Below are 24,257 nucleotides of genomic sequence, written 5' to 3'. Positions count from 1 at the left end.
CTGCTTGAGCTGAACCTAACTGCTGATTGATATCCTACTCTTTGGGACACTGACAGGTCTTAGCGCACCATCAGCTACTAGGAGTCACTAAAATAAAATAGGCTGCTTGGACAAGCATGAAGGCTTTAGGGCAGGGTTGAATGATAAGGTTCATCTAGTTCACAAGCCCACTTCATCAGGACTGGGAAAGGTGGCTGTTTTATCCAGTGCACAGAAACCAACACAGAGAGATGAAAATGAAGAAACAGAGGAATGTGTTCCAAATGAAAGAACAAGATAAAACCTCAGAAAAGAAGTCAATGAAACGGAGATAAGTGATTTACCTAATAAAGAGTTCAAAATAATGGTCATAAAGATGCTCACTGAACTTGGGAGAAGAATGCATGAACACAGTGAGAACTTCAAAAAAAGGTACAGAAAATATAAGAAGGAACAAAATAGAAGTCACAGAGATGAAGAATACAAGAAGTGAATTGAAAAATATTGTAGAGGGGTTAAACAGCAGACTAGACAAAGCAGAAGAAAGACTGTGAACTTGAAAACAAGGCAGTAGAACTCACCCAATCAAAGTAGCAAAAGGAAAAAAGAATGAAAAACAATGAAGGTACCTTAAGGGACTTATGGGACAACATCATGTGGACCAATGTTCACATTATAGGGGTTCTAGAAGGAGAACAAAAAGAGGCAGACAATTTACTGGAAGAAATAATGTCTAGAAACTTCCCTAACCTAGGGAAGGAAACATATATCCAGAACCAGGAATCCCAGAGTTCCAAATAAAATGAACACAAAAAGACTCACACCAAGACACATTATAATTAAAGTGTCAAAAGTAAAAGACAAGGAGAGAATCGTAAAACCAAGACAAAAACAACTTGTTACATGCAAGGAAACCCCCCCATAAAGGTATCAACAGAAACTTTGTATACCAGAAGGAGGTAGCTTGGTATATTCAAAGTACTGAGAGAAAAAAAACTGCCAACCGAGACTATCCTACCCAGCAAAAGAAAAAAAAAAGTTGAAAGTGGGATAAAGAGTTTTTCAAACAAACAAACAAACAAACAAACAAAAAAAGAGTTTTCCAGACAAGCAAAAGCTAAAAGGAGTTCATTATCACTAGACCAGCCTTACAAGAAATGTTAAAGGGACTTCTTTAAACTGGAAAAAAAAAAAAAAGGCACTAATTACTAACAGGAAAACATGAAAGTATAAATCTCATCAATAGGGTAAATAAATACATAGTAAAATTTAGAAAAATCTAATGTTGTAAATGGGGTGGATTAATTGATTATAAAGCAAGTATGAAGGCTAACAGACAAAAGTAGTAAGACTATAACTACAATAATTAGTTAAGGGATACACAAAATAAAAAGGTATAAAATGTGACATCAAAAACAAAATGTGGGAGGAGTGAGTAAAATACAGAGCTTTAGAATACATTCAAACTTAGGGCGCCTGGGTGGCTCAGTTGGTTAAGCGACTGCCTTCTGCTCGGGTCATGATCCTGGAGTCCCGGGATCGAGTCCCACATCGGGCTCCCTGCTCAGGGGGGAACCTGCTTCTCTCTCTGACCCTCTTCCCTCTTGTGTTCTCTCTCATTCTCTCTCTCTCAAATAAATAAATAAAATCTTAGAATACATTCAAATGTAGGTTATTGGGGCACCTGGGTGGCTCAGTTGTTAAGCGTCTGCCTTTGGCTCAGGTCATGATCCCAGGGTCCTGGCTCAGCAGGGAGCCTGCTTCTCCTTCTCCCTCTGCCTCTCCCCCTGCTCATAATCTCTCTCTGTATCTGTGTCTCAAATGAATAAATAAAATCTTAAAAAAAAAAACACGTTAGACCAGATAGACTTAACAGATATATAACTAATACATAGGACTATAACAGATATATACAGAACATTCCATCCAAAAGCAATAGAACACATTCCTCTCACACATGGAACATTCTCTAGAATAGAGCATATATTAGGCCACCAAACAAACTTAATAAATTTAAGAAGACTGAAATCATATCAGGCATCTTTTCCAACCACAGTGGTATGAAAGTAGAAATCAATTACAAAAAGAAAATTGGAAAATTCACAAATATGTGGAGATAAAACATGGTATTGAACAACCAATTGGTCAAAGAAGAGATCAAAAGGTAAATAAAAAAATACATAAGGCAAATATAAATGAAAATACAGCACACCAAAACTTATGGGATGCAGCCAAAGCAGTTCTACGAGGGAAGCTCATAGCATTAAGAGCCTACATCAAGGAAAAAACAGATCTTAAATAAACAATCTAACTTTACACGTGAAGGAACTAGAAAAAGAACAAACAAAGCCCAAAGTTAGGAGCACCTGGGTGGCTCAGTCATGTTAGCGTCTGTTAAGCGTCTGCCTTCAGCTCATGTCATGATCCCAGGGTCCTGGGATTGAGCCCCATGTCAGGCTCCCTGCTCAGGGGGCAGTCTGCTTCTCCCTACCCCTGCTCTTGTGCTCTTGATATCTCTCTCTCTCTCTCTCTCCCTCTCAAATAAATAAAATCTTTTTTTAAAAAAAGCCCAAAGTTAATAGAATAAAGGACATAACAAAGATCAGAGAAATAAATAACATAGAGACTAAAAAGACAATAGAAAAGATCAATGAAACTAAAAGTTTGTTCTTTAAAAAGATAAACAAACTGACAAATCTTTAGCAAGACTCACCAAGAAAAAAAAGATAAGAGGATTCAAAATCAGAAATGAAAGAGAAGACATTACAACTGATACCACAGAAATGCAAAGGACCACAGAGACTACTATGCACAATTATAGGCCAACAAATTAGACAGCTTAGAAGAACGGATAAATTTCTAGAAACACAACCACTGAATTGAATCATGAAGAAATACAAAATCTGAACAAACTGATTACTAGAGATTGAATCAGTAATCAAAAACATCTCAACAAACAAAAATGCAGGAATAGATGGTTCACTGGTGAATTTTACCAAGCATTTAAAGGATAACAACCAGGGCGCCTGGGTGGCTCAATTGGTTAAGCGACTGCTCAGGTCATGATCCTGGAGTCCCAGGATCGAGTCCCACATCAGGTTCCCTGCTCAATGTGGAGTTTGGTTCACCCTCTGACCGTCTCCCCTCTCATGCTCTTTCTCACTCTCTCTAAAATAAAATAAATAATAAATAAAAAATAAAGGATAACAACCAGTCCTTCTTAAACTTTTCAAAAATTTAAAAAGGAAGGAACATTTCCAAACTCATTTTATGAAGCACTACCCTGATACCAAAACCAGATAAGAATACCACAAGAAAACTATAGGCCAATATCACTGCTGAACATAGATACAAAAATCCTCAACAGTATATTCACAAATCAGGGACACCTGGGTGGCTCAGTCGTTTAAGTGTCTACCTTCAGCTCAGGTCATGATCCCAGGGTCCTGGGATCAAGTCCTGCATTGGGCTCCCTGCTCTACAGGAAGTCTGCTTCTCCCTCTGCCCCTCCTCCCACTCATTCTCTCAATATCTCTCTCTTTCTCTCTCTCTCTCTCAAATAAATAACATCTTTAAAAAAAAACAATATATTCACAAACTGAATTCAACAATATATTAAAAGATCATACACCATGACTGAGGGGATTTATTCCGGGGATGCAAGGGTGCTTCAACATCCACAAATTAATCAATGTGATACACCACATTAACCAAATGAAAGATAAAAATCCTATGATCATCTCGATACAGAAAAACATTTGACAAAATCCAACATCTGTTCATAGTAAAAATACTCAACAAAGTTGATAAGAGGAAACACACCTCAACATAATAAAGACCATATATGACAAGTCCACAGCTAACATCATACTCAGAGTAAAAAGCTGAAAGCTTTTCCTCTAAGATCAGAAAGAAGACAAGGATGCCCACTATCCCCACCTTTATTCAACATAGTAATGAAAATCCCAGCCAGAGCAATTAGGCAAGACAAAGAAATAAAAGGCATTTTATTTCAAATTAGAAAGGAAGAAGCAAAACTGTCACTATTTGCAGATGACATGATCTTATATATAGAAAACCCAGGGGTGCCTGGGTGGCTCAGTCGGTTAAACACACGACTCTTGATTTTGGCTCAGGTCATGATTTCAGGGTTGTGAGATCCAGCCCTGCATTGGGCTCCGTGTTGGGCATGGAGCTTGCTTAAGATTCTCTCCCTCCCGCCCCCTACATGCACGCTTTCTCTCTGAAAAAAGAAAAGAAAACCCAAAGATGGGCGCCTGGGTGGCTCAGTTGCTAAGCGTCTGCCTTCAGCTCAGGTCATGATCCCAGGGTCCTGGGATCGAGCCCCACATCAGGCTCCCTGCTACACGGGAAGCCTGCTTCTCCCTCTCCCACTCCCCCTGCTCGTGTTCCCTCTCTTGCTGTGTCTCTCTCTGCCAAATAAATAAATAAAATTTTCCAAAAAAAAAAAAAAAACCAAAGACATCACCAAAAAACTGTTAAAACCAATAAATGAATTCAGTCAAGTTGAGGGTAGAAAATAAATATACAAAATCTGTTCCATTTCTGTATACCAATAACAAACTATCAGAAAGAGAAATTGAGAAAACAATCCCACTTAAAATTGCATCAAGAAGAATAAAATATCTAGAAATAAATTTAACAAAGGAGGGGGAAGACCTGTACACTAAAAACTATAAGACATTGATGAAAGAAAGCGAATAAGACAAATAAATGGAAAGATATTCTGTGCTCATGGATGGAAGAATTAATATTGTTAAAATGTCCACACTAAGGCCACCTGAGTGGCTCAGTCAGTTAAGTATCTGCCTTCAGCTCAGGTCGTGATCCCAGGGCCCTGGGATCGAGTCCTACATTGAGCCTGCTTCTCCCTCTGCCTCTGCCTCTCTCTCATGAATAAATAAAATCTTAAAAAAAAAAAGTGCACACTACTCAAAGCAATCTATATATTCAATGAAATCCCTGTTGAAACTCCAATGACATTTTCCCCAGAAATAGACAATCCTGGGGGGCCCTGGTGGCTCAGTAGGTTAAGTGTCTGCGTTCAGCTCAGGTCGTGATCCCAGGGTCCTGTGATAGAGCCCCGCATCAGGCTCCCTGCTCAGCGGAAAATCTGCTTCTCCCTATTCCCTCTGTTCATGCTGTCTCTCACTCTCTCTCTAATAAATAAAATCTTTTTTAAAAAATAAAGGAAATAGACAATCCTAAAATTTGTATGGAACCACAAAAGACCCCAAATAGCCAAGGCAATCTTAAAAGAACAAAGCTGGAGACAATATGCTCCCTGATTTCAAACTATATTACAAAGCTATCATAAACAGGGACGCCTGGGTGGTTCAGTCAGTTAAGCAACTGCCTTCAGCTCAGGTCATGATCCCAGGGTCCTGGGATCGAGTCCTGCACCGGGCTCCCTCCTCAGCAGGGAGCCTGCTTCTCCCTCTGCCTGTACTCTTGCTCACTCTCTTTTGCCTATGCTCTCTCTCTCTAGCAAATAAATAAATAAAATCTTTAAAAAAAAAAGCTATCGTAATCAAAACAGTATGTATTGACATAAAAGAGACACAGAGATCAATGGAACAGAAAAGAGAGCCCAAAAATAAATCCACAATAATCTATGACAAGGGGGATTAAATGGGTGATGGGGAGTCAAAAGGTACAAACTTCCATTTACAAAAATAAATCACCTTGCCAAGGCGCTTCCTTCACAGAGCACCCTGGGAAACCCCAACGGGTGATCCACCTCAGCTCCAGCCACCCAGCCAGGGCACCCCCTCCAAGTAGACCCCAGAAACCCCTGTCCCATACCTGCCTTGACTCCAGCCACCCCACCAAGGTGTCCCCTATGCTAAGCACCCCGACACCCCAGCTTGTACTCACTTCAGCTTCAGCTGTCCTGCCAGGGTACCCTCTGCACAGAGAGCCCCAGGACTGCCCTGGTCCATGCCTACTTCAGCTTCAGCTGTCCTACCAGAGTGCCCTTTGTACAGAAGGCCCTACCTGAGGTCTTGGCCAATAGCATCAACCACCAAACCTGTAAGCAGGCTTTCAGATCAGTATTGGCCAAAGGAAATATAATGTGAACCCCAAACGTGGGTCTCATATGTAACTAAATTTTCTAGCAGACACATTAAAATCATTTTAAATAATTCTAATATATTTAATTTAACCTATATATCCAAAATATCATTTTGACCTGTAATAACATTAAAAAATTATTGAGATATTTTAGTTTCTTCATACTGTCTTCAAAATCCAATGTATGTTTTACACTTACAGCACATCCCAATTCAGACCAGCCTCTTTTTAACTGCTCATTAGCCACTGTGGCTACTGTACTGTGACAGCCTCAAATGATTCAACCATGCAACTGTTAAGTCCATTCCAGCCCTGAGTTTTCCCAGCTGAGACCCAAACATCATACAGTTAGAAAATTGTTCCTGCTATGCTCTTTCTGAATTGTTGATACAAAATCTGTGAGCATAACAAAATGGTAACTAAATCTGGGTGGCTTATTATGTACCAATAGTAACTGGGATACCAGTCTATGAAAGTTCTATAATTTATTTAAACATTTTCCTATTCTAGGTGTTTTCCCACCTCTTTCCAGGGCTTTATTATAAACAATGCTATGATGAGCAATACAATCTCTGTAAGCTAGTCGAATTATTTGGGAGTGGCTTTTCTGGGTCAACGGGAGCACACATTTAGATTTACATTCACGTTGTCAAACTGCTATCCAAAGCTTTACCAGTTTTCACTAATAACACACATATTCCCAACTGTGCTTCTAATTAATACTTGCCCTTTTCTAGTTTAAGTTGAATGTTTAGTTCCTTTCTGTTCCATAAAATTCATCAATAATCTTGCTTTATCTTATATTTTAAACTACCAGTGATATATTTGTATAATAAAAGATTGAAGTAATGCACAAACTATATTAAATGGATCCTACATCATTACACAATTTGGCTCTTTTCCCACTTAATGTCTTAGACATCTTTCCCTGTTAATTAAAAAATTAACTCATTACAGGCACCTAGGTGGCTAGTCCAAGGTCTGACTTCAGCTCAGGTCATGATTTCAGGATCCTGGGATCGAGCTCCACTCAGCAAGGGAACCTGCTTCTCCCTCTCCCTCTGCCCCTGCCCCTGCTCATGCTCATTCTCTCTCTCTAATAAATAAATATTTTAAAAAATTAACTCAGGGAGCCTGGGTGGTTCAGTCGTTAAGCATCTGCCTTTGGCTCAGGTCATGATCTCCAGGTTCCTGGGATCGAGCCCTGTATCGGGCTCTCTGCTCTGCGGGAAGCCTGCTTCTCCCTCTCCCACGCCCCCTGCTTGTGTTCCCTCTCTCGCTGTGTCTCTCAAATAAATAAATAAAATCTTTAAAAATATATATTTTTGGGGGTGCCTGGGTGGCTCAGTTGGTTAAGCGACTGCCTTCGGCTCAGGTCGTGATCCTGGAGTCCCGGGATTGAGTCCCGCATCAGGCTCCCTGCTCAGCAGTGAGTTTCCTTCTCCCTCGGACCCTCCCCCCTCTCATAATTAACTCTTTAAATTTTAATTGATTAACTGAATGACTGCTTTGTAATTGTTATATATTAAATGACTGCATGGTAGTCCAATAAATGCATGTATCTTAATTTAACCATTGCCGTGGTGATAGATATTATGGTGACTCCAACTTTTCATTACTGTAGTGCTCTAAAGACCATCTTTACTCTTTATTGGATTTTAAGAAGTAGAAATGTTAAGTCAAAGAGTAGCTTTCTAAAAGTTGGTCGATATAGTCAAATTATGCTTCTCATCACCAAACACTTCATTAATTCACAATTCCTTCAACGATATGTAGCTGTGCCTATTTTCTTGCACCTTCAAAAGCACAAAATATTTTTATAAGTTTTTGCCTAATAGGACAAAAAAAAATTTGATCATTTTAATTCACATTTCTCTAAAGCTGGTTATCTCTTTTTGACTACTTGTGCTTGTTTTTTCTGACAACTGTATATTCATATTCCAAACCATTTCTCCACTGGGATTTTTATATATTTTTTTAAAGATTTATTTACTTTAGAGAGAGTGCACAGGGGGGAGGGGAAGAGGGAGAGCAGGGGAGAGAATCTAAAGCAAACTCCCCGCTGAGCAAGGAACCTGAGGCAAGGCTTGATCTCACAGCCTGAGCTGAAATCAAGAGTAGGACATTTAACCGACTGAGCTACCCAGGCGCCCCTGGGATTTTTATATTATTCTTATGCATCTTTATGAACTCTTTAGATAGTCTAAGTATTATTTGTTATAATATGATGATGGTACCATTATTCTCTCCAAGTCTGGTTCTTTGTATTTTAACACCATGAAGCCTGTGATCATACAAAAGCTTTTGGTGTGTGTGTGTGTGTGTGTGTGTGTGTGTGTGTGTGTGTTATGGCTTCTGAATTTTCTTATTTAGAAAGACAACTGTGTTAAATTATAGAAGATACATGAATATATACATGATTAAATATTTCAAAAAACAAAGCCAAAGTCAAAATTTCACTTCATCATACCAATAAAAACATTCTTCTCAAAGATAACAACTTTTGGACTTTATTTTACCAGCCCTTTTTGAATACACAGGACATATAGGTACAAATAAAAATAGCTTCATTTTTTAAAATATAAATTAGACCACAATATGTAGATTTTCTGCTACTTGCTTTTTTAACTTGAACAAGGTATCATGGGGATATTTCTATGGCTCTATATAGAGTTCTACCTCATTCTTTTTACTTCCTATATAGTGTTCTATAGTAACTATTTCCATATTGATAGATATTTAGGTTCTTCAAATATTTCACTAGTACAAACCATACTACAGTGAACATCCTTACAAGTGAGAAGTTCTCCAGGATAGAGGCACACAGACTACTTTTCTTAAATGTGTGATTTGTTGAGTGTCTCCTCTTTGATGGTCAAAAGGAATAAACTACTTCTGCATGATCAACCACACTAACTACATTTGATGGCTCTTTCTTCGTTATGCATTTTCTTATGTTGTTTAAGGGCTGAACTCTGGGGAAAAGCCTTCCCACATACATTAGATTCATAAGGTTTTTCTCCAGTATGGATTCTCTGATGTTCAACAAGGCCAGAGCTATGCCTGAAGGATTTCCCACATTTCTTACAGTAATAGGGCTTTCCTCCAGTATGAATTCTCTGATGTCCAATAAGGGTTGAGCTCTTTGTAAAGACTTTCCCACAGTCATTACATTGATAGGGTTTATTTCCACTATGAGTTTTCTGATGTCCAGCAAAGGATGAGCTATACCTAAAAGATTTTCCACATTTACTGCAGTGATAGGGTTTCTCTCCTGTATGCATTCTTTGATGACTAACAAGAGTTGAGCTCTTCCTAAAGGTTTTTCCACATTCATTACACCAATATGGTTTTTCACCAGTATGGATTTTCAAATGTTCCAACACAGTTGAGTTATCCCTAAAAGTTTTCCCACATACATTACATTTAAAAGGCTTCTCTCCGCTATGTATTCTCTCATGACGAGTAAGGGCTACATTCTGAGCAAAGGCTTTCCCACAGTCATTACATTTGTAGGGTTTCTGACCAGTATGAATTCTCTGATGACGTAAAAGGATAGAGTTCTTTCCAAAAGCTTTTCCACATTCATTACATTTATGAGGTTTCTCTCTAGAATGAATTTTCTGATGATTAACAAATGTTGAGTGCTTCTTAAGGAATTTCCCACATTCAATACATCTATAAGGCTGCTTGCCTGTGTGAATTTTAAGATGATTTAAAAGAGATGAACTGCTCATAAAGGCTATGCCACATTCATTACATTTATGGGGTTTCTCACCAGTATGATTTCTCTGGTGGCTAATAAAGGAGGAATTATATTTGAAGACTTTCCCACATTCCTCACATTTATAATGTGTCTTCTCTGTGGAACTTCTGCCCTCCCAGTCCAGGCCTCTTTCCATCACGTCACTTTTTGTTTGCTCTCCCAGATCAGATCCTTCAGAAGTATGTTGCTTTAGGGGGGACATCTTTGTTTCAAACCAGTACTCCTGGACTGAAAATTTTTTTTTAATTCAAACATTCTCTACGTTAAAATACTCAAAGTGAGAGCTGCACAGGATAAAAATAATGTTCTATTCTACACAACTAAGGGTTATGTAAAATTAATTCATCCCACTTGTGATTCTTGCTAAGAAAAGATGGCAAGAATAAAGATAAAAGTCTAGAGAAATGGAAGGAAGTTATATAATAAACACTGTATTTAAAGAATGCAAGGAGCATCTAAGAAGTTGGCAAGTTAGGAAGGTAACACAGAAAACACATCCCCCCAAAAAATAGATGAGAATATGAGAATAAACACAAATTTGGAGAGAAAACCAAATATCCCAAAGCACACTATGATTACTAGGGCAGATTCCTATAGGCTGGTACATTTGAGAACACCTTAATGTCTCCAAAAACTTAAGAATAACATTTCTTCGAGAATTTAACAGAGAACAAATACTCAGTGTCTCAGAGAAAAAAATAGACAAAATATTTAAGGAACCAAAACAGTTCTCAGGCCAAAAAATTGTAATCTATGTTTTTTAACATATCTTAAAAAGAACATACCAATCAAATTGTGATCTTTTTTACAAAGTACACACCTATGACCCAAGAGAAAATAGGTAAGATGATTATGACAAGTAGATTCTGAAAAACTAATGGAGCCAAATTTATGATAAAACAATCACTGATCAATTCTTTTACTGAATGAATTTTTCTTATATACACACATACACATTTACATTTATATATTTTATTATTTATATTTATTAGCCAGGGGAGAGATTCCATACATCAGATACCAGAGCTAAGAATTTTTTTTTTTTTTAGGAAAACTCAAGTTGAAAATGAAGCCTGGTGAGAAACAGCCCAGATCCTTCAAATGGCCTTTGATGGGATATACATTTAATGTGTAATGGTTAAACTAGAGAAAATTTTAAGATACTGATTGTAAAGGAAGGTGGAGGCAAATTAGTCATATGAAGAGAAACGCAAGCACATTGACACTTGTTCTATAACAAAGATAGCTTGCAGAGCATTGAGGAAGAGAAGACTACACTGGCACTTGTGAGGTGCGGGGTGGGGGGTGGTTAAACATGAACCCTACCTCTTCCCATGCACAAAAATCAATTCTAAGAGGACAATAAATCTAAAAGTAAGAGACAAACAATAAAACTTCTAGGAGTTAACACAGAAGAATGTTTTCATGAATGTGGGGAAAGGAAAGATTTATTTAAAAGGACACAAAAAGCACTGACAAGAAAGGGAAAGATTGATAAACTAGAGATCATTAAAATTAAGAACTTCTATTCATCAAAAGACCATTAATAGTCAAAAGCAAACCACAGAAAGAACGGTGATACTGCAAATATAATCAACAAAGGGCTCTCTGAATTGATAATTCATAAAAGATGATATATAATGGGGGTGCCTGAGTGGCTCAGTCGTTAAGTGTCTGCCTTCGGCTCAGGTCATGATCCCAGGGTCCTGAGATCGAGCCCCACGTCGGGCTCCCTGCTCAGTGGAAGGCCTGCTTCTCCCTCTCCCATTCCCCCTGCTTGTGTTCCCTCTCTCGCTGTGTCTCTCTCTGTCAAATAAATAAATGAAATCTTAAAAAAAAAAAAGATGATATATAATGGCCAATAAACATTTGAAAATGTCCTCAACCTCATTATATATCAGAGATAAGGATATTAAAACCACATTGAGATACACAATACATCCAAAGAATGCCTAACTTCAAAAGACTGGCATTATCAAGTGTTCATAGATACAGAAAAATGAGTACTCTCACACAGATGGCAGAAATATAAATGGCACAAACCTTTCAAAAATTATTTGGCATTACGTATTTGGTATTATGGAATATATGCATATCCCATAAAATAAAAATTCCACTCCTTAGGTATATGTCCAAAAGAAATGTATCCACACATGAACCAAAAGATAACCTATAAGAATGTTCATAGCAACTCTAACAGTCAAAAGCTGGAAATATCCCAAATATCCATCCACATATATGAGATAAGCTATGGAATAGCCATACAATGAATAAAATACTCCAGCAGTGGTTTTCCAAGCATGGTCCCCAGCCCAACAGCATCAGCATCAGCATCACCTGGGAACTTGGTAGAAATTTTCAGTTCACACTCCAAACCTACTGAATAAAAAACTCTGAGGGTGAGATCTAGTAATTGTACTTAAGCATGCTTTCTGATGCATATTAAAGTTTTAAGAATCACTGATCCACAGCAAGGACAATGAATTAAAGCGGCCAAATAAACTTCAGTGTTAGTTTAGGGGTGTGGAGGGAGAATGGCTAATTATTGGGAGGGATCAACATGTGATTTAGTAGTAATGTCAATCTTCTTTTCTTTGACCTGAGTGCTGGTTACATAGTAGTGGCTTTAAAAATACTAATTCAGACTGTGTATATATACTTATCAACTTTTCTATATATATATTAAATTTTTAAAAGGCTTTAAGAAAGAAACAAAGGAAGGGTAGCTTATGAGTCTCTTAATACTTGATCAGAGAAATCAAAACACCAATTGCAAAATATCTAATAATCAAGGAAACCATATCAGAATCTATTGAATACAACCAAAACACTGCACAAACAAAAGTTTAAAGCTCTAAATATTTATATTACATAAACAAGAATGAAAATCAATGAATTTAAGTAAACAAGAAGGTTAGAAAAAGTAAATAAACCTAAGAAAACAAAAGGGAAAAGGAATTAAATATTAAAAAACAAAAAATAATAATGCATAAATACATCTAACAGCTCTTTAAAAAAGCAGAAGAGTTATTAAATCTTAAAAAGACAAATAAATAATGTAAGAAATTAATAGAAGGTAACCATAAATGTAGAGGATATTACAAAAGAATCATAGGGGTACCCGTCTGGCTCAGCTGGAAGAACACACGACTCCTGATCTCGGGGTCATGAGTATGAGCCCCGCATTGAGTGTAGAGATTACTTAAAAAGATAAATAAATAAACTTTTAAAAAATAAACAAATAAAAATCAAAAAGAATCATAAAGGCAGGGCACCTGGGTGGCTCAGTCAGTTAAGCGTCTGCCTTTGGCTCAGGCCGTGATCCCAGGGTTCTGGGATCAAGTCTCATGTTGGGCTCCCTGCTCATCGGGGAGTGTTTCTCCCCTCTTCCTCTGCCCCTTCCCACCAGCCAGTGCTCCACGCCCCCCCCTTCCCGCCCTCAAATAAATAAATAAATAAAATTTAAAAAGAACCATAAAGGCTACTTTGTTCAAAACTATACCAATAACTTGAGAACTTGAATTACTGGATATTTTTAGTAAATTGTAAATTATCAAAACTGTTTTGAGAGAGAGCAAAAATCTACTTGGACAAGCTACCATAAAAGAGAGATTATCATCAAATAACTACCCCCTAATTTCTCTCCCCTGCTCCCTGCCATTAAAAATAAGTAAAAACCGGGGTGCCTGACTGGCTCAGTTGGTTAAGCACCTGCCTTCGGCTCAGGTTTTGATCTCAGGGTCCTGGGATCGAGCCCCCCAGTGGGCTCCCTGCTCAGTGGGAAGCCTGCATCTCCCTCTCCCTCTGCCTACATCTCCCCCTGCTTGTGTTCTCTCTCTCTGTCAAATAAATAAATAAAATTTTTAATAAATAAAATATTAAAAAATAAGTAAAAACAAAACAAGGGCCAAACTTTCAGGGAACCAGCTATCATGTGAATTAAACTATACCACAGGATGAAAATAGGAAAGATCCAAAAAAAAACCAATAGAGTGGAATACGCAAAAAAGGAGGGGGAAGTGTAAAACATGGAATTATTGTGGAATCTTCGCATAAAGATGTATTACCTTCCAATGGATGGAAGAAATATCAAAGGAAACACTGCTAGCTTTTACTACAACTAAATTCTAAACATCTTATATCAAAAAATACCAAAATTAAAACAGAAAGAACAAAGAATAAGAAAGACTGAGTTACTGTTATTACCCTATAAAGAATCTACACAGGGGTGCCTGGATTACTCAGTCAGTTAAGCATCTGCCTTGGGCTCAGGTCATGATTTCAGGGTCCTGGGGTCAGCCCCAGGAGTCAGGCTTCCTGCTCAGCGGGGAGTCTGCTTCTTCCTCTGCCCTTCCCTCCCCCCCCCTTCCCCACGCTCATGCACGCACTCTCTCTCTCTCAAATGAATAAATAAAATCTTTTTGAAAAAAAAATAATCTACACAAAAATTTAGGGGAAAATTTAGTTAAATGTAGTAAGAACAAAAAGAATTACTGAAAAGCATTAAAAAACAAAACAAAGCCAAAAACCTAGGTTAAACAAATTATGTATCCTTAGTATTTTCCATGAAATACAGTTATAAAAGTTTCTCTGAGGATGATACAGGCAAAATGACAGAGTTTTTTAAAAAAGGAATACTGGCAGGATAAATATTTTAGGTGAGAGAAACATCCATGTTTAAAGATTTTAAAATGAATTATGACACGAAGAAAGTGACATACAGAAATTTATGCAAAGTATATGTAAAAAAAAAATGAGAGTCAAGAGTAAAGGATAACAGAGAAGAGAAATTTAAAAAGACCACAGGGAAGAAAATGCCTCCCCATCAGTTTGTTTGCCAAAAATAGTAATTATCTGATAGGAAACTATGCTTACACTTGGAATCTGCCACTGTCACTATATGATTAGAGATAATGGATATTAAAACTAGAAAGGGATATACAGTCATTTATTAAGCTAACCATGACAGAATTTGAAAGGAATTGAGAATGGGACAGAAAACAAAAACAAAGTATAGCCTGAAAAGTGCCTGAAAATGGGAAGGGAAAAAAACACATAAAGAGACTGAGGATTTCAGAGCAAGAGGTCATGCGCCTGAGGCCCTCGACAAGGGAGCAGCTCTCCATAGGAATGAAGAGAAAAATGGCAAGTCATTTGACACGACAATGACATTAAAAAGAGGAAACTGGTGTCAAGTGCCCCAGCCCTGCTGCCCAGACATGGGCCCTCCAAGATGAGCCTTCTGACCAAGAACCCCTCCTCACCATTCAATGTGTTCAGCCGCTGCTTGAAATGGTTCCCACCTCACTCACCAGAACAAGTATCTGATGGAATCTGTTTTACTTCCATCCATGGCTCTGCCCCTTGCTCCAACTGGGTGATTAGTTTGGGTTTGGAAGAGAGAAGTCCTATTAGTACAGAAAGAAAAGGAATGTGACTGTAGTGATGAGCAAAAGCAGTTATCCCAGACCTCAATCTCAGGGAGGCCTAGAGGGTGGTATCAGGATGTCCAAATCATGTAGTTATAGACATGTACATGGAAAAATTTAGAGAACTGGGCTAGACTGCACAAAAAGCTGTCATCTTAAACTCTGTATGACTCTTTCTGAGGGACAGAATGAGCATTAACTCCAGCCTCTAAGCCCATGCTAAAAACAAACAAAACCTCCCATTTAAGATTTTTAAATACCCCGTATACCTGTGAAAACCCACAGTTGCCCAAGAAATCAATTTTGAGTTAAAAAGACATCCTTACGGGGTGCCTGGGTGGCTCAGTTGGTTCAGAGTCCGCCTTCAGCTCAGGTCATGATCCTGGGGTCCTGGGATCAAGCCCCCTGTCAGGCTCCCTGCTCAGTAGGAAGTCTGCTTCTCCCTCTCCCTCTGCCCCTCTCCCCTGCTCGCATGCACTCTCATGTTCTCTCTCTCTCAAAGAAATAAAATCTTAAAAAAAAAAAAAGACACCCTTACCCACAGACACCAGATTCCCATAGTTTTCCAGCATCACATCCCTGTACAGGGCTTGCTGAGTGGCATCCAAGTGTTTCCATTCAAACTGAGTAAGGGCCACGGCTACATCCCCAAATGTCAGTGATCCCTGCAAAATCAAACCCAATTCTGCTCATCCAGGAACTGTTTACACCCTTGACCCTGAAGTAGAGAACCAGGAAGTCCTCACTAGAAAAGGAAAGTAACACATTCAAGGCCAGCTTCTGATATTTCAGATTGTTTATGCAGAGGGAAGTGGAAGACAGTTAATGAAAGGATCAAGGGGGAAAATATATAACAGGCTCAGAAATCAGACTTGCTACACAGGAACAAAAAATTAAAAGATAAGAAGCTGGAAAATCCAGGCAGGGATTAAGGGAGGTCATGGCCCCTCATCTGAACCACACTGCCCTCCTCATGCCAACACACCTATCATGCTCCCTCCTCTGGGCATGGCATTTGCTCATCTCTCACTTTGTAGGTCTTTACTTAAATGTCACCTCATCAGAAAGTTCTTCTCTTTTTTCTTTTCCCATCCTCTACCACCCTCTATCCCATGACCCACTTCACTTTCTTCACACGATTTCTCACTTCCTAGCAAGATTAGATTTATTGTTGGTATCATCTACAATGTGAGCTCCGGGAGGTTAGGGACCAGTTGGGTCACTGCTGCCTCACCAGCCTAAAACACTGCCTGGCACATTTCGGAAGTGTTCAAGGATTTGTCAATTAACGAAAGAACTGAAACTCAAAAAGACATGCAAAGTGATACTGGCTTCATCCTAGAATTTACTGGGAAATAATATATATTTGTCAATAGCCTTTCCTAGCAATAGCAACTTAATATGTAACAGGCACAGTGCTAAGCCCCAGGCTATACATCATCTCTCTGAATTTCTACCATGACTATTCATAAAGTAAATCTATTTTATCATTAAAGGTAGTAAAGCTCAGAGAGTTGAAAGAACCTGTTCAAAGTTACCAGGCTGGTTGACTACAGTATAAAAAGGAACTATAAAAAATGGTAATGAAACTATGGAGCAAATTGGAAGAAATGGCTATGACAAATTAAAAGGAAAAAAAATGGGTAAACCTAAAAAATACATATGCAAAAGTATTTCAAATGAAATAATTTGACTTGTTAGTGTGATAGGAATATAGGTAACCTTTAATTTTTAAAATTTTCTGTACTCTTGGGGCGCCTGGGTGGCTCAGTCATAAGCGTCTGCCTTCAGCTCAGGTCATGATCCCGGGGTCCTGGGATCGAGCCCCACATCGGGCTCCCTGCTCCGCGGGAAGCCTGCTTCTCCCTCTCCCACTCCCCCTGCTTGTGTTCCCTCTCTCGCTGTGTCTCTGTCAAATAAATAAAATCTTTAAAAAAAATTAAAATTCTCTGTGCTCTTAATTTGTGTAATACTCAACTATATATTACTTCCTGTCAAAATGCTAATTACTTCCTGTCAACTTTTCAAAATCCTTCAAAACCCAGTTTCCTCCAGAATAAAGGCAAACTCCAGCCTGGCATTCTAGACCCCAAATGTTTTCAAATGTCTCTGAGACCAGTTTGTTCCTGGTTTAGATGTGATGGTTTCACTCATGTCCTAGCCTTCCCCTAGTCACCCCAACTTCTGCAATTATGCAAGCTTCATTTAATCTTCAGGAAGAACTAAAAGGATTACCACCACCACCACCACCCCCCATCCACCCTTTAGACTCCTCTGACCCCTGAATATCAAAAGCACTACCATCAAAAAAAAAAAAAAGCACTACCATCACTATATCATGTGTATCATTCACTGACACTTCAGCCTCTGTCGTTGTATGATGAGTCTGTTTTTCATCTTCTGTGAGTTGGCAACCCCTTTCAGGCAACAGCTATACTTTTCCTACAAAGTATTCTTCAGCTTCTAGCACTCTAGAAAGAATGGGTAGCAAAAATCTATTTAGTGAACAACTCTGTAAAGGGTAAAGAGGAAATGAAGGGACAACAGTGGGGAGAGGGCTCCTTTCTCTGTAAAGCTGCACCAATCCAGGATAGGCTCAGGCAACCTAATTTGGTCCATACACAGGGCAGAGCATCTTCCAGGCAAGAAGCATAAACCCAACTTCACTTTGAAACAGTGGCCATTTCTCGGGAAAAGTTGAAGTCAAACTTGCCTCGATTTGGGGTCTTGGTAGTCTTGGGGCCATCTGTCTCATGAACTGTTCTCCCAGGCAAGGGCAAAGAATTCTGAATAAGCCAATCTGGGAAAAAAGAAAGGAAATATGAGGAAGTCCCTCCATGTCCTAAACTAGCTAGAACTTGCTCTCTGCAAGCTGGACAAGACCAGTCCTCCACCCTCCCCACTCCCCACGAAGGTGGGTGGACACGTGAAAGTGGTTAATGTCAGGGTCGGCTGCCTGGAATCTCGCCCGGCAGCAAGCTCCAGGCCAAGTTCTGGGTGTGAGTCAGTCAGGCACCTTCGCCAAAACGGGTGGAAAGTCTCGTAGGTGACTCAATCTCGGCCTCAGCGCAAGCCTTTAAACTTCCGGTCAGGCGCCAGATCCGGGCGGTCACTCGACAGGGCACCGCTCCTCGGGGTGGGGCCCCGGCCACATTTGCCCGTCCCCTCCTCAGCCGGCTCCTTTCAAGGTCGGCTCCCTGAAGAAAAGAGGGGTGCACCAGGTCTCAGGGCCCCAGCCCGGCGGCAGCGTTCCAGGACCAATCTGGGCGGGCTGGGCCGCGAGGCTGAGCGCGCGGTAAAACTGCGACCACCCAGGGCGACACTGGTCGCAGAGACCTGCGAGCTTCCAGGAACCTCGCTCTACGCACGCGGAGGCGGACAGGGCCGGAAACGGAAGCGGCCGCGGAGCCTCTGGGAAATGTAGTCTGGGATTCCGTCCAGGGTCTCAGTGTCTCCATCCTATGCCTTTCTGAGGATCACTTGGGGTACTTTGAAAAGCAGTGGGGCCTTGGTCCCAGCTTCAGAGATTCTGGAGTAATGCTCTGGGTAGTCCTGGCATCGGGATTTTTTTAAACCTCCCACGTGATTGTAATATGCAGCCAAGACTGGCACCCAATGCTAGAAACATGCAAATCTATGAGACATGTTTTATGTTACTTTGGGACAGCTCTTTATGATTGATTCGTTTGCTTATTTGTTTCCAAGCAATCCCATTTTGATTTTAAGCAAAGAAAAAGCATGTTAGAAAAGTAGAACACCCAAAACACTAAAAATTTCCTATTTGCTGACATAGAAGATGGAACAAGATTGAATCCATTTTTTTAAATGTGTTATTTTCTAAGAGAAAAAGAAAGTACTACTTATAAACTCCAGGAATTGGATAGCTTAGTAAGGAAAGTGTATCTCTTTTGTTCAGTTAGGACTTTTTATTTGGAAGACCATTTCTCAGAACGGGGCATTGACTTACCAAATTAACAGTGATTAACCAGTGCCCTGCTAAATGCCACTCACTATTCTAGATGCTAAGGACAGAGCACTTGACAAGGACTCCCTCCTTAACCAAACTTTGGTCAGGATCCTCTGAATCCTCTTCTATAAGACCTTGTCTTTGGCGTAGTAAGTCCAATTTTATCGCAGAATCCTACTAAGCCAGTTCATCAAGAATTCCCCCACCCAGGGGCGCCTGGGTGGCTCAGTCAGTTAAGCGTCTACCTTCGGATGGGGTCATGGTGCCAGGGTCCTGGGATCGAGCCCTGCGTCAGGCTCCCTGCTCAGTGGGGAGCCTGCTTCTCCCTCTCCCTCTGTCCCTGTGCTCGTACTCACTCTGTCTCAAGTAAATAAAGTCTTTAAAAAGAAAAAAAAAAGAATTCCCCCACCCTTGGAATCCCATCAAGCTCCTTCTCCCCCCCAAAACTCCTATTCTCCCCTCCCCCATCTTGACTCCTAACCACTTTCTTCATGGTCCTCTTCCATTTATTCCCTCACCCTGTCCGTTGGCTATAAATCCTCATTTGCCCCCGTTGTCCTGGGACTTACAAACTCTCTTCCATCTTGCGAGGCAATAAAGTCTTGAATAAAGTCTTCTTTGCAAGCTTCAAAAGGTGTCGGTATAATTTCTCTTTAACACAGTGAACCAAACAAATAATGTCTGTCCCCGCAAAGATCTTACATTCAAATGGACATTTGGAAGTGAGAGATTCAACAAAATCAGGGTAAAGAAGTGAGAAGAGGATTCTTATTTAACCTAGAGCTGTAAGGACTGGCCCCTTTGATAAGAGATCATATGTGCAGAAGTCTTTAGGAAGTGAGGTAACAAAAAGAGGTATATCTGTGGGAAGTTAGTTTCAGGCAGATAAAACAGCAGATGCAAAGCCCCTACAGAGTGTACTTGGTTTATTTGAGGAACAGTAAAAAGTCAAGGGGTTAGAACACTAAAGACAGGTAAAGGGTAGATCATGTTTGTGATGATTAATTTTACATGTCAACTTGATTGGGCTAAGGGACACTCAGACAGCTGGTAAAACATTAATTCTGGATGTGTCTGCAAGAATGTTTCCAGAAAACATTACCATTTGCATCAGTAGACTGAGTAAAGAAGATCTACCTTTACCAATAGGGACAGACATCATCCAATCCACTGAGAGGCCAGTTGAACAAAAATGTGGAGGAAGGATGAATTCTCTCTTTCTTCTTGAGCTGAGACATCCATCTTCTCTAGTCCTCAGACATCGGAGCTTCTGGTTCTTAGGCCTTCAGATTCTGGGACGTCCTCCAGCACACCACCCCTCCCTTCTCAGGCCTTCAGCCATTGGCTCCCCTGGTTCTCAGGCCTTCTGACACAGACTGAATTATACCTGCTTGCAGACGGCAGATCATGGGACTTCTCATCCTCTATAAACAAATGAGCCAATTAATTAATTAATTACACATATACTATCATTCTGTTTCTCTGGAAGACCCTGACTAATACAATATTGGTCCATTTAGTCCACTGCAAGGACATTGGCTCTTACTTTGAATGAGATAAGAAGCCATCAGAATGTGGGGAATTACAATCCTCATTCATTGTTGGTGGAATGATAAAATGATGTGGCCATTTTGGAAAACAGTTTGGCAGTTCCTCAAAACTTTAAACATGGAGTTATCATATCACTCGGTGATACCATTCCCAGGTACATCTACACAAAAACTTGTACATAAGAGTCCATAGCAGTGTTACTTGCAAGAGTCAAAAGTGGGAAAGGCACAAATGTCCATCAACTGGCAAATGGATAAAAAAGTATGGTATATCCAAACAGTGGGATATTTGGCAATAAAAGGAAAGTATTGATATATGCTACATAACTGATAAACTTTGAAAACAATACTAAGCAAAAAAAAAGATAGTCACAGGGCACCTGGGTGGCTCAGTCGTTAAGCGTCTACCTTCGGCTCAGGTCATGGTCCAGGGTCCTGGGATCGAGCCCCACATCAGGCTCTCTGCTCCAAGGGAAGCCTGCTTCTCCCTCTCCCACCCCCCCTGCTTTTGTTCCTTCTCTCGCTTTGTCTCTGTCAAATAAATAAATAAAATCTTAAAAAAAAAATCTATAGCAACTAGCAACAATTTATAATAACTAGCCCAGGAAGCCAGCCTGCTTGTAGACTGACTTGTAAGAAATCAAAACATCATCTCTAGCCATCAGCCCAAGCAGCCAAACTATCAACCAGCCCCTAAGAGTCAGACGTTAATAACTGACAGTATCCCTTAGTTTTGTCCCCACTTCCAATTTAGGATCAATCAGAGAATGCCAAATATACTCCCCTAACCAAGCATATAGGACGCCCTCTTCTACTTAGCTACCTCCAGTTTCCCCTCCCAATGGCCTGCAATCAGGGCATACCCAAAGCCTTCCCTTTTTTCTGCTCTGAAGCTTTACCACTCCACTGTCTTTGAGTCTCTGCCAAAATGCAAGGGATGGTAACCTTGCCACAGCATGCTTTGAATAAATAGCCTTTGCTTATTCTCATTTGGTTAGTCTTCATTTTTTCCACAAATTCTTTTATATCTAATATCCAGTCCAAATCTGAATATCTCTAAGTGTCCCATAGATTTCTTTTATACCTAATTTGTTTGACTCAAAGGAGAACCCTTCAATCAGGCCTGGATCCTTATGACATGATGTTAGTAGTCTTTGAAAGTTTCTTGTTCTCTGGCAGACAAGTTGTCCAAGGCCTACACTATGCTTTGCCACAAACCAGCCACTTCTCCAAAAAGCCCTGGCTTTTTCAGTTTCCTGCCATCTTTTGGATTTACCTACAAACTTGAGCTTGTGAAGGAGCCTATGGAACCTTAGCTCAGTTTCAATGGTGTTCTCAGCTTCCTACTGAGGAGTCCACTCAGAGTGGAGTTCTCTTCTCTGGGGACTGTATTATGTGGTGGTAGTTTCTGTGTTCTGGGTTCCAGGATTCTATTTTGGAACAGCTGCTGAAGCCCCACGGTGCTTTGACCTCACCTCTTCTGGTTGTGGGGGTGCCCTGACTTTGGCTTTGTTGAAGATACTGTCTAGTGGGATGTTTCTCCTGCTATCCTAGGGACTCAGTCCATTTTTATGAGTGACTTGGGGAACTTCAAAAACTCTGCTGCTCCTGTTTCTCCCTCTCCCTGCACTGTTCCCCCCTGCCTGTGTGCTCACTCTCTCTCTGTCAAATAAATAAATAAAATCTTAAAAAAAAAATTTTTTAAAGGGGTGTCTGGGTGGCTCAGTCAGTTAAGCAATCTGCCTTCAGCTCAGGTCATGATCCCAGGGTCCTGGGATCAAGCCCTGCATCGAGCTCTCTGCTCAGCAGAGAGCCTGTTTCTCCCTCTCCCTCTGCTATTCCCCCTGCTCGTGTGCTCTCTATCAAATAAATAAATAAAATCTTTTAAAAAATTAACTAAAAAAAAACTCTGCTGCCATAAGGATCTCACCCTACTTCTCATTTTTTTTTTAACAGATGAGGAAGGTTTGGAGAGGCCAAATCATGTGGCCTCGGTGTGTTCATATACAAAAAAGTTAATAATCTCTGCTCCCCTACTTCCCAGGACTGTTGTGAGAAATGAGATAAAAGAAATGAAAAAGTCAGAGATACAAGGACACAACAGGGCGCAAAGGCAGACATTCCTGGAGCAGGTCAAAACTTCCTCCCACAGCTCCTCTGTCTCCAAGGGCATGCCTCTAGCAACCAACGCCCCGAGATGTCAAAACAGGTAAATTAACTTTTACTGCAGGGCACTGTGATGCAGGCCTTCCACACCTTATTTCCTGCAGTTCTCACGACAGCCTGAGAGGGGCAGCTTTCAGCAGCCTCATTTTACAGAGGAGGAAATCAGCACTTAGTGACATTGATAAACCTGCCCATGGTGTCTTGTTTTCTGGTAGCGGAGCCTGTATTTACACCCAAGCAATCTCACTCCACGGCCCCTGCCTTTAGCTGCTCTTGGTGCCTGAAGCAGAGAAGGTGTGGGTTTTCATGGAAGATGAGGGAAAGGCAGAGAACAGAGAAGGTGAGCCAGGAGGAGCTGATAATTGAGCTGCTGAGAAGCTCTGTGCAGCTATTCTCAGTATCCTCTTTCTCTGAGGTAGGTGGCTAAGCTGAAGGCCGGGCTAGCTTACCAGATTGTAATTACCCCCTTAGAGTCTTTCAAGGCATTCTTGGAAACATGTCACTCTTCTAGGGTTTCCAGATAAAATACAGGATGCCCAGCAACATTTGAATTTCAGACAAACATTACAAGGGACACACATCTCCTAAAAAAAAAAAAAAAAAAAAAAAAGGTCATTCATTGTGTATCTGAAATTCTAATTGAGCTTGGCATTTTCATTTTCATCTAACTGAGCTGGACATTTTCATTTGCTAAATCCAGCAACCCAACTCTGCCTGCTCCACACAGATCTTTTCTCTTTTACATTTCTATCATCCTAATACAACATCTAAATGGAACCTTTTTTTGGTTTTTTTGGTTTTAAAGATTTCTAGATCTTTAGGGATACTCTGTGATACATTTAACCTTGGATTGGAGTATGTTCCTTAAGTTATCTTTTCATTAGTATCCCTTAGTTGGCTGGGCCCGGTATCTTAGAGAAATTCAACAGATACAGTCTGAAGAAAGGTGGGAAGTACAGCAACAACAATCAGGATGGAGAGGCTGATGGGGGAGAAGAGAGGATTCATAAAGCTGAAAACCGCTAAAACCCTCCCCCCCAGCACTGGTGGAGCCATGTGGAGAAACAGCATTTTATGGGTTGAGGTACACAGAATATAGTTGCTGAATGCTTTCTGAATGAGTGCAGGAATCATGCTGAGGTGCATCTAGCAGCATGTACACTATAATGATGAGTTTCCACAGCCCTGGGGCCATCTCCCCCTCCCCCCTCCACCCTTAGCAGGCAGCACCAAGAGCCCTTTATTACTGGGCAGGATTAACTTTCCTTCTCTCCCCTCCCTGCTTGCCTGCAGGCACTCGACCA

General features: G+C 40.3%; 1 protein-coding gene across 6 annotated transcripts in view; it reads right to left on the bottom strand.

The window, feature by feature from the left end:
• Positions 1–8,503: 8,503 nt before the first annotated feature.
• The window catches only part of LOC112830731 (uncharacterized), a 143,298-nt gene continuing 127,544 nt past the window's right edge, over positions 8,504–24,257 (bottom strand). For 4 of the 6 annotated variants that reach the window (XM_073904477.1, XM_073904478.1, XM_073904480.1 and 1 more), the window contains 6 exons: positions 23,403–23,537; positions 20,375–20,661; positions 17,984–18,070; positions 15,809–15,935; positions 15,154–15,249; positions 8,504–10,069 (listed from right to left, as the gene is read on the bottom strand). In XM_073904477.1, coding sequence (XP_073760578.1) covers positions 8,988–10,069; positions 15,154–15,249; positions 15,809–15,935; positions 17,984–18,025 — 1,347 coding nt within the window. In that variant the 5' untranslated portion in view covers positions 18,026–18,070; positions 20,375–20,661; positions 23,403–23,537 and the 3' untranslated portion in view covers positions 8,504–8,987. Of the gene's footprint in view, positions 10,070–15,153; positions 15,250–15,808; positions 15,936–17,983; positions 18,071–18,286; positions 18,614–20,374; positions 20,662–23,402; positions 23,538–24,257 lie in introns of those variants that run through there. The other 2 variants (XM_073904481.1, XM_025880788.2) reach the window with 2 other exon arrangements.

This window comes from Callorhinus ursinus, unplaced genomic scaffold (assembly GCF_003265705.2).
Source record: "Callorhinus ursinus isolate GAN/ISIS: 27379988/994484 unplaced genomic scaffold, GSC_fseal_2.0 scaffold20, whole genome shotgun sequence".
NCBI classification, from domain to species: Eukaryota; Metazoa; Chordata; class Mammalia; order Carnivora; family Otariidae; genus Callorhinus; species Callorhinus ursinus.
Note: the sequence above shows the minus strand (reverse complement) of the source record. Positions and strands in the feature narration are given on the sequence as shown.